This window comes from Lutra lutra, chromosome 2, assembly GCF_902655055.1.
Source record: "Lutra lutra chromosome 2, mLutLut1.2, whole genome shotgun sequence".
Taxonomy (NCBI): Eukaryota; Metazoa; Chordata; class Mammalia; order Carnivora; family Mustelidae; genus Lutra; species Lutra lutra.
Genome location: NC_062279.1, coordinates 81,237,228 through 81,249,759, shown reverse-complemented (window position 1 = coordinate 81,249,759; position 12,532 = coordinate 81,237,228). Strand labels below are relative to the sequence as shown.

The window sequence follows — 12,532 nt, the reverse complement described above, 5'->3', positions numbered from 1 at the left end:
AACCCTTTAACTCTATTCAGTAGGCTTGTGGTGGGTAACTTTGCCAACTAAAACTTCCATTAGGGACTAATGGAAGTGTTCTGAGCTCATTTAAGGTAAATTAGGCTTAACTATGATATTTGGTAGGTTAGGAATATTAAATGCACTTTTGACTTATATTTCAATTTACAGTGGGTTTATCAGGACTTTACCCCACTGTAAGTCAAGGAACATTTGTATTTAAAGACTATTTATAATATGCCATTATAAAATCCATGTGCATAAGAAACATTTTTTATAAAAATAAACAAATGCCTTGCAATGATATCTATTTTTTTGTTCTAACATTATTTATGCTTCTGAAAAATTCAAAAATTTTGTCTCTCATCTATTAGCAAGTTGGCAATATTGTTGTCTTCAAAGTGGAAATTTAGCAACCACAAAAAGAAACCACATTATTTTTTCTATGAAAATTAATTTATCAATTTACTATTTCTATAAGAACCTTGCATGTGACAAATATTTATTGTTCCTCAAATTATTAATGTAATGGGATTTATCTAAACTGATTAGATGTTTATTAACTAACCAGTATATACCCAAAATTATTGAAGGAACAAAGCCCATGACATGCAAGAGCTCACAGTTTAATCACAGAGTCGCAAGACGAGATGTAAACACTAAAGCAACACGAAAAAAAAAGGTGAAGTCAAAATGTGGGAACAGAAGAAAGAGTTCTGGCATGCTAGATGATGCAGACAATAAAAATGTTATTTTGTTTTCTTTTTTTGTCTTTTCTTTTTCCCCAGAAAAGAGTTTGCTGAGGAGATGGGAAAGAGAGGGGTGGGGCAGAGGGGTAATCCAAGCAGAAGGAAGAGCATGTGATACAAATGACAACCAAGAAAGAGACTGACACAAGTCACATATTGGTGACTGATGACTCAGGCACGTTTGTGCCTTGGGTACCAGTATGGTGGTGAATGTGTCTACCATGGTGGAGAGGACTAAAAGGGTCTCACATGCTAATATTTAAGACACTGAGTTTTATCTAGAAACATTGATAAGATGGTAATGGGGTAGTGGAAACTTTATCAATAGGAGAGTCATAAGAAGTGGTAACATGGTCAGCAGACTCAAACCTTACAAAGAGGTCAAGGTCAAGTAAAAATAGGACTAAGAAGGGGTTTTGTTTTGTTTTGTTTTGTGCTGTTTTTCATGTGCAATTTGGTAACTCGTAGATTTTTTTTTTTTTTTTAAACTACTGAGTGAACTACAAGCTGGTGGCTTCCACTCTGGTTCAACCATAGGGATGTCAGAGAAACCAAAGGGAGGTAATAAATTAAAGAACTCTCAGACACATACCCAACACACACGCGCGCGCACGCACACACACACACACACGCACACACACATGATGAAGTTAGAGGGAACTCTCTTGAAGAGCCAGAAGTTGGTGGTATTCCTCTTGTGAATGGGATGAGGATAAAAAGGCAGGCATTTTAGAAGAGGAATAGATAGGGAAAGATTTCTAGAATGCCACATTGTTCTTTTCAGATCATTGTCTTGAGCTAGTGGGCTTAGACTGAACCATATCTGAGCTTTCCTCTGGCTACTTCTCCTTCCCCCATGGTTTAGATCATTTCAAAGAGGCAAAAACATAGGGAAGGGTGAAATCGTCTAGTTTGTGTATCTCTTTGTATAGTGGTTGGGGAGCGGGAAAGAAGACAAATACGTGTTAACATCAGAAATTCTATGATCAAAGGTATACCCTATACTCACTCTTTATGTCTTCTGGAGATTCTGTTTACTGGGGCTCAGGCTTTAAAATTTACACTTCTGCAACACAACTGTGAAAATCATTAGCCCCAAGGATATTAGATTTCCATGCTCCTCCTCACAGGCTTTCCCACCATACAAATAATCTAAACTACATATCTCCCTCAGTCTCTTCTGAACTATCTTGCATTATTTTCCCTCTTAGTTTCCTGACCATCTGAAAATAACCCGTTAATCAATTTTCTTGTCTGTTGACCATATGTTCTCTCTCCCACACCTCACTGCCATATAACAGCTGGGCCTTTTATGTGTTTAATAGTTTGCCCTTAGAGTCCAGAGCATGAGAAGAACTCATCAGTTATTTTACATGAATGTATAAATTAATGGAATTCAAAGTCTTTGGAGAATGTTGGGGAATGACATGGAGGGCAACAGATGACAACAATGGAAAAGACAAGAAGGTGATGTAGTTTGTTATCTTTAACCAAAAGGACAGAGAATCTTATAGAGGCCTACAAAATCAATGTTTTAGACCTGACTATCTTAATTGCATTAAAATTATTCATAGCAGATTCCAGTTCCTAGATGCATAAGAAATAGCAATAAGGCAAATAGAATAAATTTTTCAAAAGGGTAAAGAGTATAGGTATATGTATTGGAAATGTAAGCTAATGAGGGAGCATTGACAAGTTAGTATTGTGAGAATGGTGGATAAGAAAGCTTAAAAATATAATTGTGAGTACTGCAGAGGTATGGAGAAGTTTAAATTTTGGTTATAACTTAAGGATGACAAGAATCAGTCAATCAGTATAAAAACTTGTATTGAGTACCTAGAAACAACAGATTCAGTTATGAGCAAAAGTTGATATATTTTCAAATTCCATGGGCTTGACAGTCCAGTGGGATGAAGAAGTGATTCCAGTGTCACATTAATCATTGTGTAAGTACAAGCTAAGATTAGCTGCCACACCAAATGACGGGGAAACACACACACACACACACACACACACACACACACACACACACACAAATATGATTCCATGAAAGCACATGAGGAAGGCATTTTGATGTCAGAGCTGAAGGGTAAGTAGGAGTTACCACTGGGGATGAGAGGAAGAAAAAAGCAACAGTCAGAGAAACAATGTGCTCAGTGATACTGTTGGTATCATAGGAAAATTGTAACATTCCAGGAGTGAAAAAATGGAAAAAATATGGTATGGAAAGAAAGAGTAGATAGAATCATATGAGATAAAACCTACATAGTAAGTAAGGACCAGGCCATAAAGAGATATCTGCTTTAATTTTATTTAAAATTGTGGATTTTTTACCCTGCTATGAAGAATAAGTAAAGAGTTTTATGATCCAAAGTGGCAAAATGTGTATTTTGAACGTGTATTGTGGCTGAAATACATAAAAGAATTGGAAGGTGGACAGGATGGTTGCCAGGCTACCTGTCAGGAGGCCAAAATAGTCATTCAGGAGAAAGAAGATGGAAGCTTGGACTAGGGTGGATTTGGTAGAATTATAGAGAATTACAGATTCAAAAATAAATTCAGGAGGGAAAAAACACACAGGATGTGAGACAAAGGGATGCACCAAAAATAACTTGGGTTTCTGGCTTGCCTAACTGGATGGCTTGTGATGTGATTGTCTGAGGTAGAAAAGCACAGTCAAGGACCAGATGTGGGATAAAAGGGTATGGTTTTGTCATGAACATGCTGAATTTGACATCCGTTTCAAGCATCTATGTGACACGTATAGAATATAGAAATTCTGTACATGTCCCATGTGACGTACAGAATGTGGAAATTCTGTACATGTCACTGAAGTCTGAGGTAGGGAGAATACATAGGAAGAAAAGTATAGAGAGTGCAGAACACAGCTCTGAAAGATTCCAATACCTGAGTACCAGAAAAGCATTCACCATCAAAAGAGACAAGACAGACAGTTAGATAAGACAAAACCAGGTGATATAGTGCTGGGAAAAGGGAAGAGAGTTTCAATAAGGAATGAGTTACCTCAGGGTCCTGTGCCAATGAGAGGTCAAATAAAATGAGTTCTGAAAAGATTTCCAGTGCATTTAACCCCTTAGAAAGGGACTGGTGATATTAGAAGTCATAATTAAGTGGACTGAGGAGAAACAGGAAATAGAAAAATAGAAAGTACACACCAAATTGGGGTATTGGGGACATAAGGAGAGAAATAAGAAGTAGCTGAAATGAAGTGACTTTTTAAGATGTGAGAAACTTAAGCATGTTTAAATGTCTGAGAAAAAAATCCAAATAAGAGGTAGAAAAGGAAAACTTAGGGAAAGGAGAGTAATTAATAGTGAGAGGTGAGAAGAGAAGTTCCAAAACACAGGTTAGTGGGGGTGTGGAAGGGATGCTTGTCCACATATATATAAGAGTCGTTAGGGTTCATGTAAAGGTTTTTTGGCAGGAAGTTTAGGAAAATTTATGTCAAATAAAAGCCCAAGTCAACCGCTGGGAATGAATAAGGAAGTCGTGTATGCAGCTATAGAATCCTGACCATAGCCTAGTGTTAGAAACATGGAAAAGACTCTCCCTTAATATGGCTTGCTTTTGTGCTAAGTGGTATTAAGGGAGGGTCTTTCCCATGTTTTAAACAGCCAGCAGGTTAAAGGAGGAACACACCACACATTTAGCTCAAATTTCACATACATACACTTAACAAGAAACAAGATCCTGAGAAAAAATAACATTTTACAAGCATGGCCACTATAATCCAGATTTAGAAAAAAATCCAGTTCCTTAGGTCTCTGTGTATCCTAATCTACACACTTCCTGCAACAGAATATCTCAACCTTAAGGAGCTGTATAATTAAATAAGTCTAACAGTATTTCCCAGATCTCTGTAGGCAATCTATTATATTGTACAAGATATGTTAATTTAATCGATAAACTCTATAGTAGTATAATTTTCAAAATTTGAAGTGATTCAGTCATTTGAGGTAATTTAATTTGATTTCCATTTCTTTAACTTAACATACTGGTTATGTTTTCATTGCATAAATATAATGCCAGCTCCCTTTGTAGCTACATGTATTTGATAATAAGGTGAAACTGGACATATTTTAAAAACAGTCTGTAAATATCCATCTAAAAGTTATTATTGACTATTGTCCCTGATTCAGGTAGGTTATCTCCAGAATAAAACAAAGACATTTTTTAGAAATGTAATAAAATGCTTTAAAAGATTTTAAAAGCAATATGAAGATAGAAAAATTAAAGGACAGATTTCACTGATTTGAGAATAAAGTAAATGTTAATGGATGACCAACAGAAGGGAAATATCAAAACTTGTGTTTGCTTCAGTTCTTTTAAGCAAATGTTAAACATTTTTCATATCAGAAAGGTGGAGTAAACAACATATGGAGGGACTTGAAGCCCAGGAAAGACAATGGGATAGTAAGTGAGCACCTGGCTAGTCCAAATGAATTAAAATCGAATCACAGATGGAAAACACCTGAAGGTAGAAAGGGAAAATATTTTTGTTATTATTTTTATCCTCACAACCACTCTCTAAGGATGATAAAGTAGGAACAGTTTCCCCTCTTACATTTCTTATTGTCAATCCCTACCTGTCCTTGATTTCAATGTTCCAGAGCTATAGGCTCTCAATGCTGACAAGGGTCTTGCAGATCATTTTTACAAATTCTCCTGTTTTACACTGTAGCTGGCTACAATGTAGCTGGCATCCTGAGAGATAAGAGAGTTGCTCAAGGACACTAGTTGATGTGAATCACAGTCATCAAGGAATCCAGCTGTCCTGACACTCAATGAAGAGACAGAAAGAAAGGGAGAGAGAATCTTTCACAGGCTCCACTCTGAGCCAAAGACAGGACTCGATCTCACTATGCTGAGATCCTGACCTGAGCTGAATTCAAGGTTGGAAGCTTAACCGACTGAGCCACACAGGCACCCCAAATGAAGAACACTTTTAACTACAGCTGGTCACTTTTTTAATGAAAACTCTTCTGATCATGATGAAACCAAAGTATCCCATTTTCATTCTTCAATTTCTAGAACAATTTGATATAATATCAGTGAAAACATTTTCCCATAAAATTGAAGCTTAGCAAATATTGCCCATATTTAGTGTTGATCACAGGTAAAAATTTAGTTTAGGGTTAGTAAGTATGTAACATAAAAACAACAATCAATAAATTTTGATGTGCTTAAGTAAAAGCTTTACTTTAAGAAATCACTATTGTCATTTTGCTTACATAAAATCAACTAAACTTCACATCAAAATTATTAAAGATATTAATTACTGTATTAATTTTCTATTGTTGCTACATAGATTACACAAATTGAGTGGCTTTAAACAGCATGTTTATTTTTTTCACAGTTCCATACAGCATAGTCTGCATTGGCTCAACTGGTTCTTATGCTTTGGGTTGAATTCCAAGGCCAAAATCAATGTGTTATCCTGCTGGGTTCTTATCAAGAGGCTCCATAGAAGAATCTGCATGATCCCTTCTGTTGTTGGAATGAGATTGCCATTTCCCCACTAGCTATCAGTTAGGGACCCCTCCTTGTTCCCAAAATAAACCTTTCCTCCATTCTTTTTTTTTTTTTAAGATTTTATTTATTTATTTGACAGATAGATCACAAGTAGGCAGAGAGGCAGGCAGAGAGAGGAAGGGAAGCAGGCTCTCTGCCAAGCAAAGAGCCCGATGCAGGGCTCGATCCCAGGACTCTGGGATCATGACCTGAGCCAAAGGCAGAGGCTTTAACCCACTGAGCCACCCAGGCACCCCTTCCTCCATTCTTGCAAGTGATTCCCTACATCTCAGCCTGAAATGGCACATCAATCCTTTTTATGCTCAGAACCTTTCTAATATCACTTCTTTTTTTTTTTTTAAAGATTTTATTTATTTATTTGACAGAGAGAAATCACAAGTAGGCAGAGAGGCAGGCAGAGAGAGAGGAGGAAGCAGGCTCCCTGCTGAGCAGAAAGCCCGATGTGGGGCTTGAACCCAGGACCTGGGATCATGACCTGAGCCGAAGGCAGCGGCTTAACCCACTGAGCCACCCAGGCGCCCCTCTAATATCACTTCTGATACCACTTCTGCCTTCTTCCAGCTAACGATTGTTCTCTGTTTCTACAGGTTCATGTAATTAGAATAAGCCCATCCCAATTATCCAGGATAATTTCCCCACTTTAAGGTGCACAACCCCAATTTTATCTTCAAATTTCCTCTTGGTATGTAAGTTAACATATTCACATGTAACAGAAGTTAGTGCACCAACATCTTTGGAAAACCACTATTTTGGCTAACCACATTTACCTAATTCTAGGAGGAAATGTACTTGTCCTTCCAAAACTCCATTGTGTAAGATCATACATATTGGAATCTAAAGCCTGGTTCCCAATCATGCCTTATCCCAACTTTATTCTCTGCCTTTTCAGTTCTTGCCTGGGGACTTTGCCAGTTCTAGAGATTAATCACAAGAAAACTCTGGAAGCATGCTGTGACTCTTCTAGAATATAAGCTTCAATAAAATAGGGAATAATCACACTACAATTAGGTGAAACTGAACCACATTGTACAACTGACACCAGCAAAAATTGGCTATTAACACCTGGTCAACATAAAGGGAAATCTAGTAAAGCATTATAGAGCTTGGACTTTTTCTGTGTTATTGAAGGGAAAAAAGTGGGAAGATGTTCAAGATATGCTCCTCGTATCTGCAAATGACTGAAAATTGGGCATGTAAATGATGAGAACAATCCAGATTCACGCATATCTCAATAAGCTGGGCAACTGAACAGAAACCAAATTAAATCCATGAGGAATGAACACAAGGCTACTCTAATAACACAAGATAAAGAGGTTATAATGTGATAGCAAAACTTGTGAAAAATTTCAGAGAATTTTGGTCTGTTCCCTATCTTAACCTTAAAAACATTCAAAAATGATTTCCCATGAAAATCTGCAATGACTCTTCAACATATTTCTATTTAAATAAAGCCAGAAGAGATAAAGAATGTGTTACCTTATACTTCTGGAGGGGTGGGGGTAATGGACTCAAAGCATTTGCTTTTCTAAGAGTTTTATTATGTGTCTTATAATAATTAGAGAGAATTGAGTGGAGAGCTGTTCTTCACACCCTCTTTAATTACCACTACTTGAAGCAAATTAGAATGAATCCAACTGTTTCTTACCTTGTCAAAGGCGATATTGAGGACAGTAATAATTAATTTTCAAATGGAGCGGATTTCTACAGCTTTCATGTGGGTTGAATGCAAATTATATCTAAAAATATGTGCTATAACTTTCCTATCAAAAATGCTATTTTTCATGACATTGGAGATAAGATTATGTGACCTCATATACTTTTCTGTTCTTCTGTATACTAAAAACATAAATGGTAAATTAGTATGCAAACACATACACAAAACCATGCCTTCTTTTAGTTAACATTTTTTATGGCAGGTATGACCTACTTAAAAATATATGCTCACTATAGAAAAGCCACATTTATAAAAATGCATTAAATGGTGATTATTTAGACTATAAGTTTTTTTGCTTTACAAAATGATGCTTAAGAAAATATTCCTACATAATCAGCTTCTCTAATAAATATAAAGTGTAAGTTGGCTTATTTAAATTTAATTTATTCCATTTTAAGGCAAGAATCTACTTTTTAAAATGGTATATATTTCTTTGGGCTTATTGTTCAAATACAGATATAAAAATAACAGAAAATTTGTGACTAATTGCATTTAGGAATATATATTCATATTTACTTCCAGAAGTATTTGAAAAATCATTCAAAAATTAGACTTTTTTTCCTAGAGAAGTGGTTCAGAATTTTGACAAGTTATACCTTTTCTTATATGTGGTCAAGTCTCTTGCCGAAATCCCCTCAAAGTCTATTCTAAAGTTTAGCTGCTTCCTTTAAATCCTGACACCACCTCCCCAACTTGTTTATTTCTCCTCATTTACATGCATTTCTTTTTTAATATATAAAAATATAAATTATCAGTTCCTGGCTTAGATCCACTGAATCACAATATCTATAACAAGCTCTTGGAATCTATATTTTAAGAAATGTTGAGGTGATTCTGGTAATGGCACAAGCGTAGGAACAATTGACAGGTATATCGGTAATTCCCAAAGGCTCCTTTTCATTACTTCTCCCTCCTGAACTCCAAATCTATATATTCAATTGCCTTTCAGATCAATATTTATAGTTCATATAGTTATAATAAAGCATCCCTAAGACTTGAAAACAGGGAAATAAGACTGCTGTCTAAGAACTACAATGATTGTATCAGTTTATATTGAGACCTGACCTGTCATTTCTTGGAAAAGAAAAGTAGATACTTGTAGAGCACCACTACTTAATTTCATGATATTTAAAAGAAAAATGAAAAATGGAACCTGGAAAATATATAGAAGTATGGTTCAGAAAAGTACAATTGTCATTTTGGCCATGATCAGTGAAAAGAGAAGCAGAATATTGATACACAAGTATACTAGTTATTGGAAATATCTTTTCTCTTGTAAGATGAAATGTCTGAATGTACATCATGATGATCTGTATGAAATGACACTGGAGACCTTGGACCTCATTTGTTCTAATTTCATGTTGATTAGAAAATGAACCTACAAATTGGCATGTGTGTATATATATATATTCTATAGAATATAATTTATATTATTTAATATATAGACTATATATATATTCACAGTTATTACACAGTTATTATACACTAATGAGGATGAAAGAGTAAATAAATAAATGAATATAAGAATTTTGTTTTAAGTGCTATGACAAGTAAACCAACACACTATTATGTCCACATGACTAAAGCAGACTAGTCACTCTCAGAAAAGGCAAAACTGAGCTGATATTTTCATGATAAGTAGTTACTGATCAAGAAAATAATGAGAGGCAAAGCATTCCAAGTAAAAGAATTAGCAAGTGTAAAGGCCTTAATGGAACAATGAACTTGGCTATATGGAAAAACAGAGAAACCTAAAGAAGACTAGCAAACTTGTAGATAAAGAGGGTGAGTGGTAGAACAAATATGTAGAGACAGGAATTCATTCTCAGTGTGTAACTGGAAGCCAAAGGAAGGTTAGTTCATGTAAATGTTAAGATTATATTTGTTTTGATATTTCTCTTGCCTGCTTGCTGAAGAACAGAACATATAAGGGTGGGAAGAAGTGTTAGAAGTCCAGTAGGAGGATATGATGACAATTCAGTTAAGAACTGATGCTTGCTTGAAATTGGGAAGCATCAGTGAAGATATAGAAAAGTGGGCAGATACTGAATCTTTTTTTGAACAGAACTGAAATATCCTACCAATAGCTTGGATATAATAGGTTAAGAAATATATGAATCAAGGATGAGTTCCAGGTTTTGGGTTTGAGCACCTGAATGAAATGATGTTGCCTGGAGAAATACATTGAGGTGGTGGTCATTAAGAATTTTGCCCATCCAATTAGAATATCAAGAGATAACCAGCATGTGAGTTTGGAGATCAGTGGAGTTATCAAGGTAGAAGTACATATTTAACAGTTATCAGCTTATAAAGCCACGTGATAGGTAAGATCACCGATTGAAAAGCATGGGGAGAAAGATAGTACTAAGTCCTGGGCCTTCCATCATTTTTCAGAGCCAGTCAAAAATGTTAATTAATATTGTAAGAGGTTAATCCTGTTCTAAAGTTCCGATCCATTTCAGCCCCAATCTAAGTAAAATTAAACACGCCTTCACCTGAACAAAACCCGGGTCATCCTTAGTAATGTCCTCTCTCTGACTATTGACATTTACTATATCCCTTAGTCTTACCAATTTTACCTCTCAAATATCAATTGAATATATTCAGTTCCTCTCTCCTGTCCTCCCCCCAAACTCTGTTTCACGCCTCTGTTTTAGTTCCTTCCTACCCCCAAAATATAGTATGTGCGTTCATTTTAGTGGTGACTGTCTCCAGTGTTTGGACTTCAATCCTTCCCTCCTCTGCTGTCATAATGGCGTTTTGAAACTTGGCTTTTACCATTCCCATAAAAGACTTTCATGGACCTCTTGCCTTTAGGATTTAAAAATTCAAACTCTCTTACATAGTTTTATGATCATCTATAACTTGAAGAATAACCCTCTTTTGCTGAAGCATCTTATCACATCATACCTAAATCAATAGAACTCAAACTGATTTGCCTCTTTCTATGCATTTTCCTCTTCAAGAGCTTCACGGTCTAGCATGATGGTTATTAGCCACATGTGGCTATATAAATTCAACTTAAAGCTTAAAATTCAGTTCCTCAGTCACACTAGCTGCAATTAAAGTGCTTATTAGTCACATGTGGCTAGTGTATGCTTCATTAGATGTTGCAAATATAGAACATTTTCACCATCACAGACACCATTCTATGGGATAGTAATGATCTAATGCAACCTTTGAACATTTTTTCATTAATTCCCTACAAAATAAAAGTAAAATGTCACTGGAAGCAATAATTTATATCTTTCCTACTCTTAACCTCAGAAATACTAAATCAGATGTTTCTCCTTAATTTTACCATAAGGCCATGCACACACTTCTTTCACAGCATTTAAATTACTAACTTCACTAACTTATTAAATGACTAACTTAGTTTACTAACTTATGAGTTATAGCTGTTTTAATTCATTTTCTGTATTTTCTTCATAAAAATAAGCTACGGTATATGAGAAATCACCTTAGTATCTATAATGTTCTCACTGGACACTAAATATAATAAACATTCAGTAAATATTTGTCAAATAAAATTAACAAAAATCAACGAATACAGGAAAGAAGGAATGGATAAATTAATATAGACTTCAGGACTTTTTTATTTGTGTTATATCTTTATCAGTATAAAAATATAAAATAATATATCAAAAATTTATATAATATAATAAAATTTAATAAGTAAAGAAAGATGAAAGTAGTTCCTTTTTAGTTTTTTGAAAATTCATTGAAAATAACTGAGCATGGAGTTTATATGGTACAAAATAATGCAGATAATAGTTAAAATATTAAGTATTTGTTTAAGAGAACAGAGAAAGGCCTTCAAAAAAGGCAGTTGACTCTCGGGCTCAGACCTAGGTTGAGGCGACATGGCTAAACGCACCAAGAAAGTCGGAATCGTGGGCAAATACGGGACCCGTTATGGTGCCTCCCTCAGGAAGAAGGTGAAGAAGATTGAGATAAGCCAGCACGCCAAGTACACTTGCTCCTTCTGTGGCAAAACCAAGATGAAGAGACGAGCTGTGGGGATCTGGCATTGTGGCTCCTGCATGAAAACCGTCGCTGGTGGCGCCTGGACCTACAACACCACTTCTGCTGTCACAGTAAAGTCTGCCATCAGAAGACTGAAGGAGTTGAAAGACCAGTAGAAGCGCCACCGTTTGAAACATTGCTAGCCTATAATAAATGGGTTAATTTATGTAACAAAATTATTTTGGCTTGTTAAATTTATTGATTAGATCTTTCAATTTATGTTGCATTAATTTGCATTCTCAGAGAACTTGAAAATTAAAAAATCCTTCTAATTTTTGTTGGAAAAAAAAAAAGGCAGTTGAGCGTACTATAATCAGAAATCCACCATTTGAGGATCAGTTAAAAAGAGAGGGATATTAGACACATTATGCCATCAGTCTTTAACAAGTTACACATTAGTCTAGCTGATGTAAATAACCTGTTTTATTTAGTCTTATAAAAATCCCAATATAATATAACTAATATAACATAAAATAATATAACATAATAT

General features: G+C 35.3%; 1 protein-coding gene across 1 annotated transcript; it reads left to right on the top strand.

Moving 5' to 3' along the window:
* The first annotated feature begins 11,862 nt into the window (after positions 1-11,862).
* Positions 11,863-12,236, top strand: LOC125094244 (60S ribosomal protein L37a-like). The gene has a single exon (XM_047719904.1). The coding sequence runs from the start codon at positions 11,880-11,882 to the stop codon at positions 12,156-12,158; it is 279 nt and encodes a 92-aa protein (XP_047575860.1). The 5' UTR covers positions 11,863-11,879; the 3' UTR covers positions 12,159-12,236.
* The last annotated feature ends 296 nt before the right edge of the window (positions 12,237-12,532 follow it).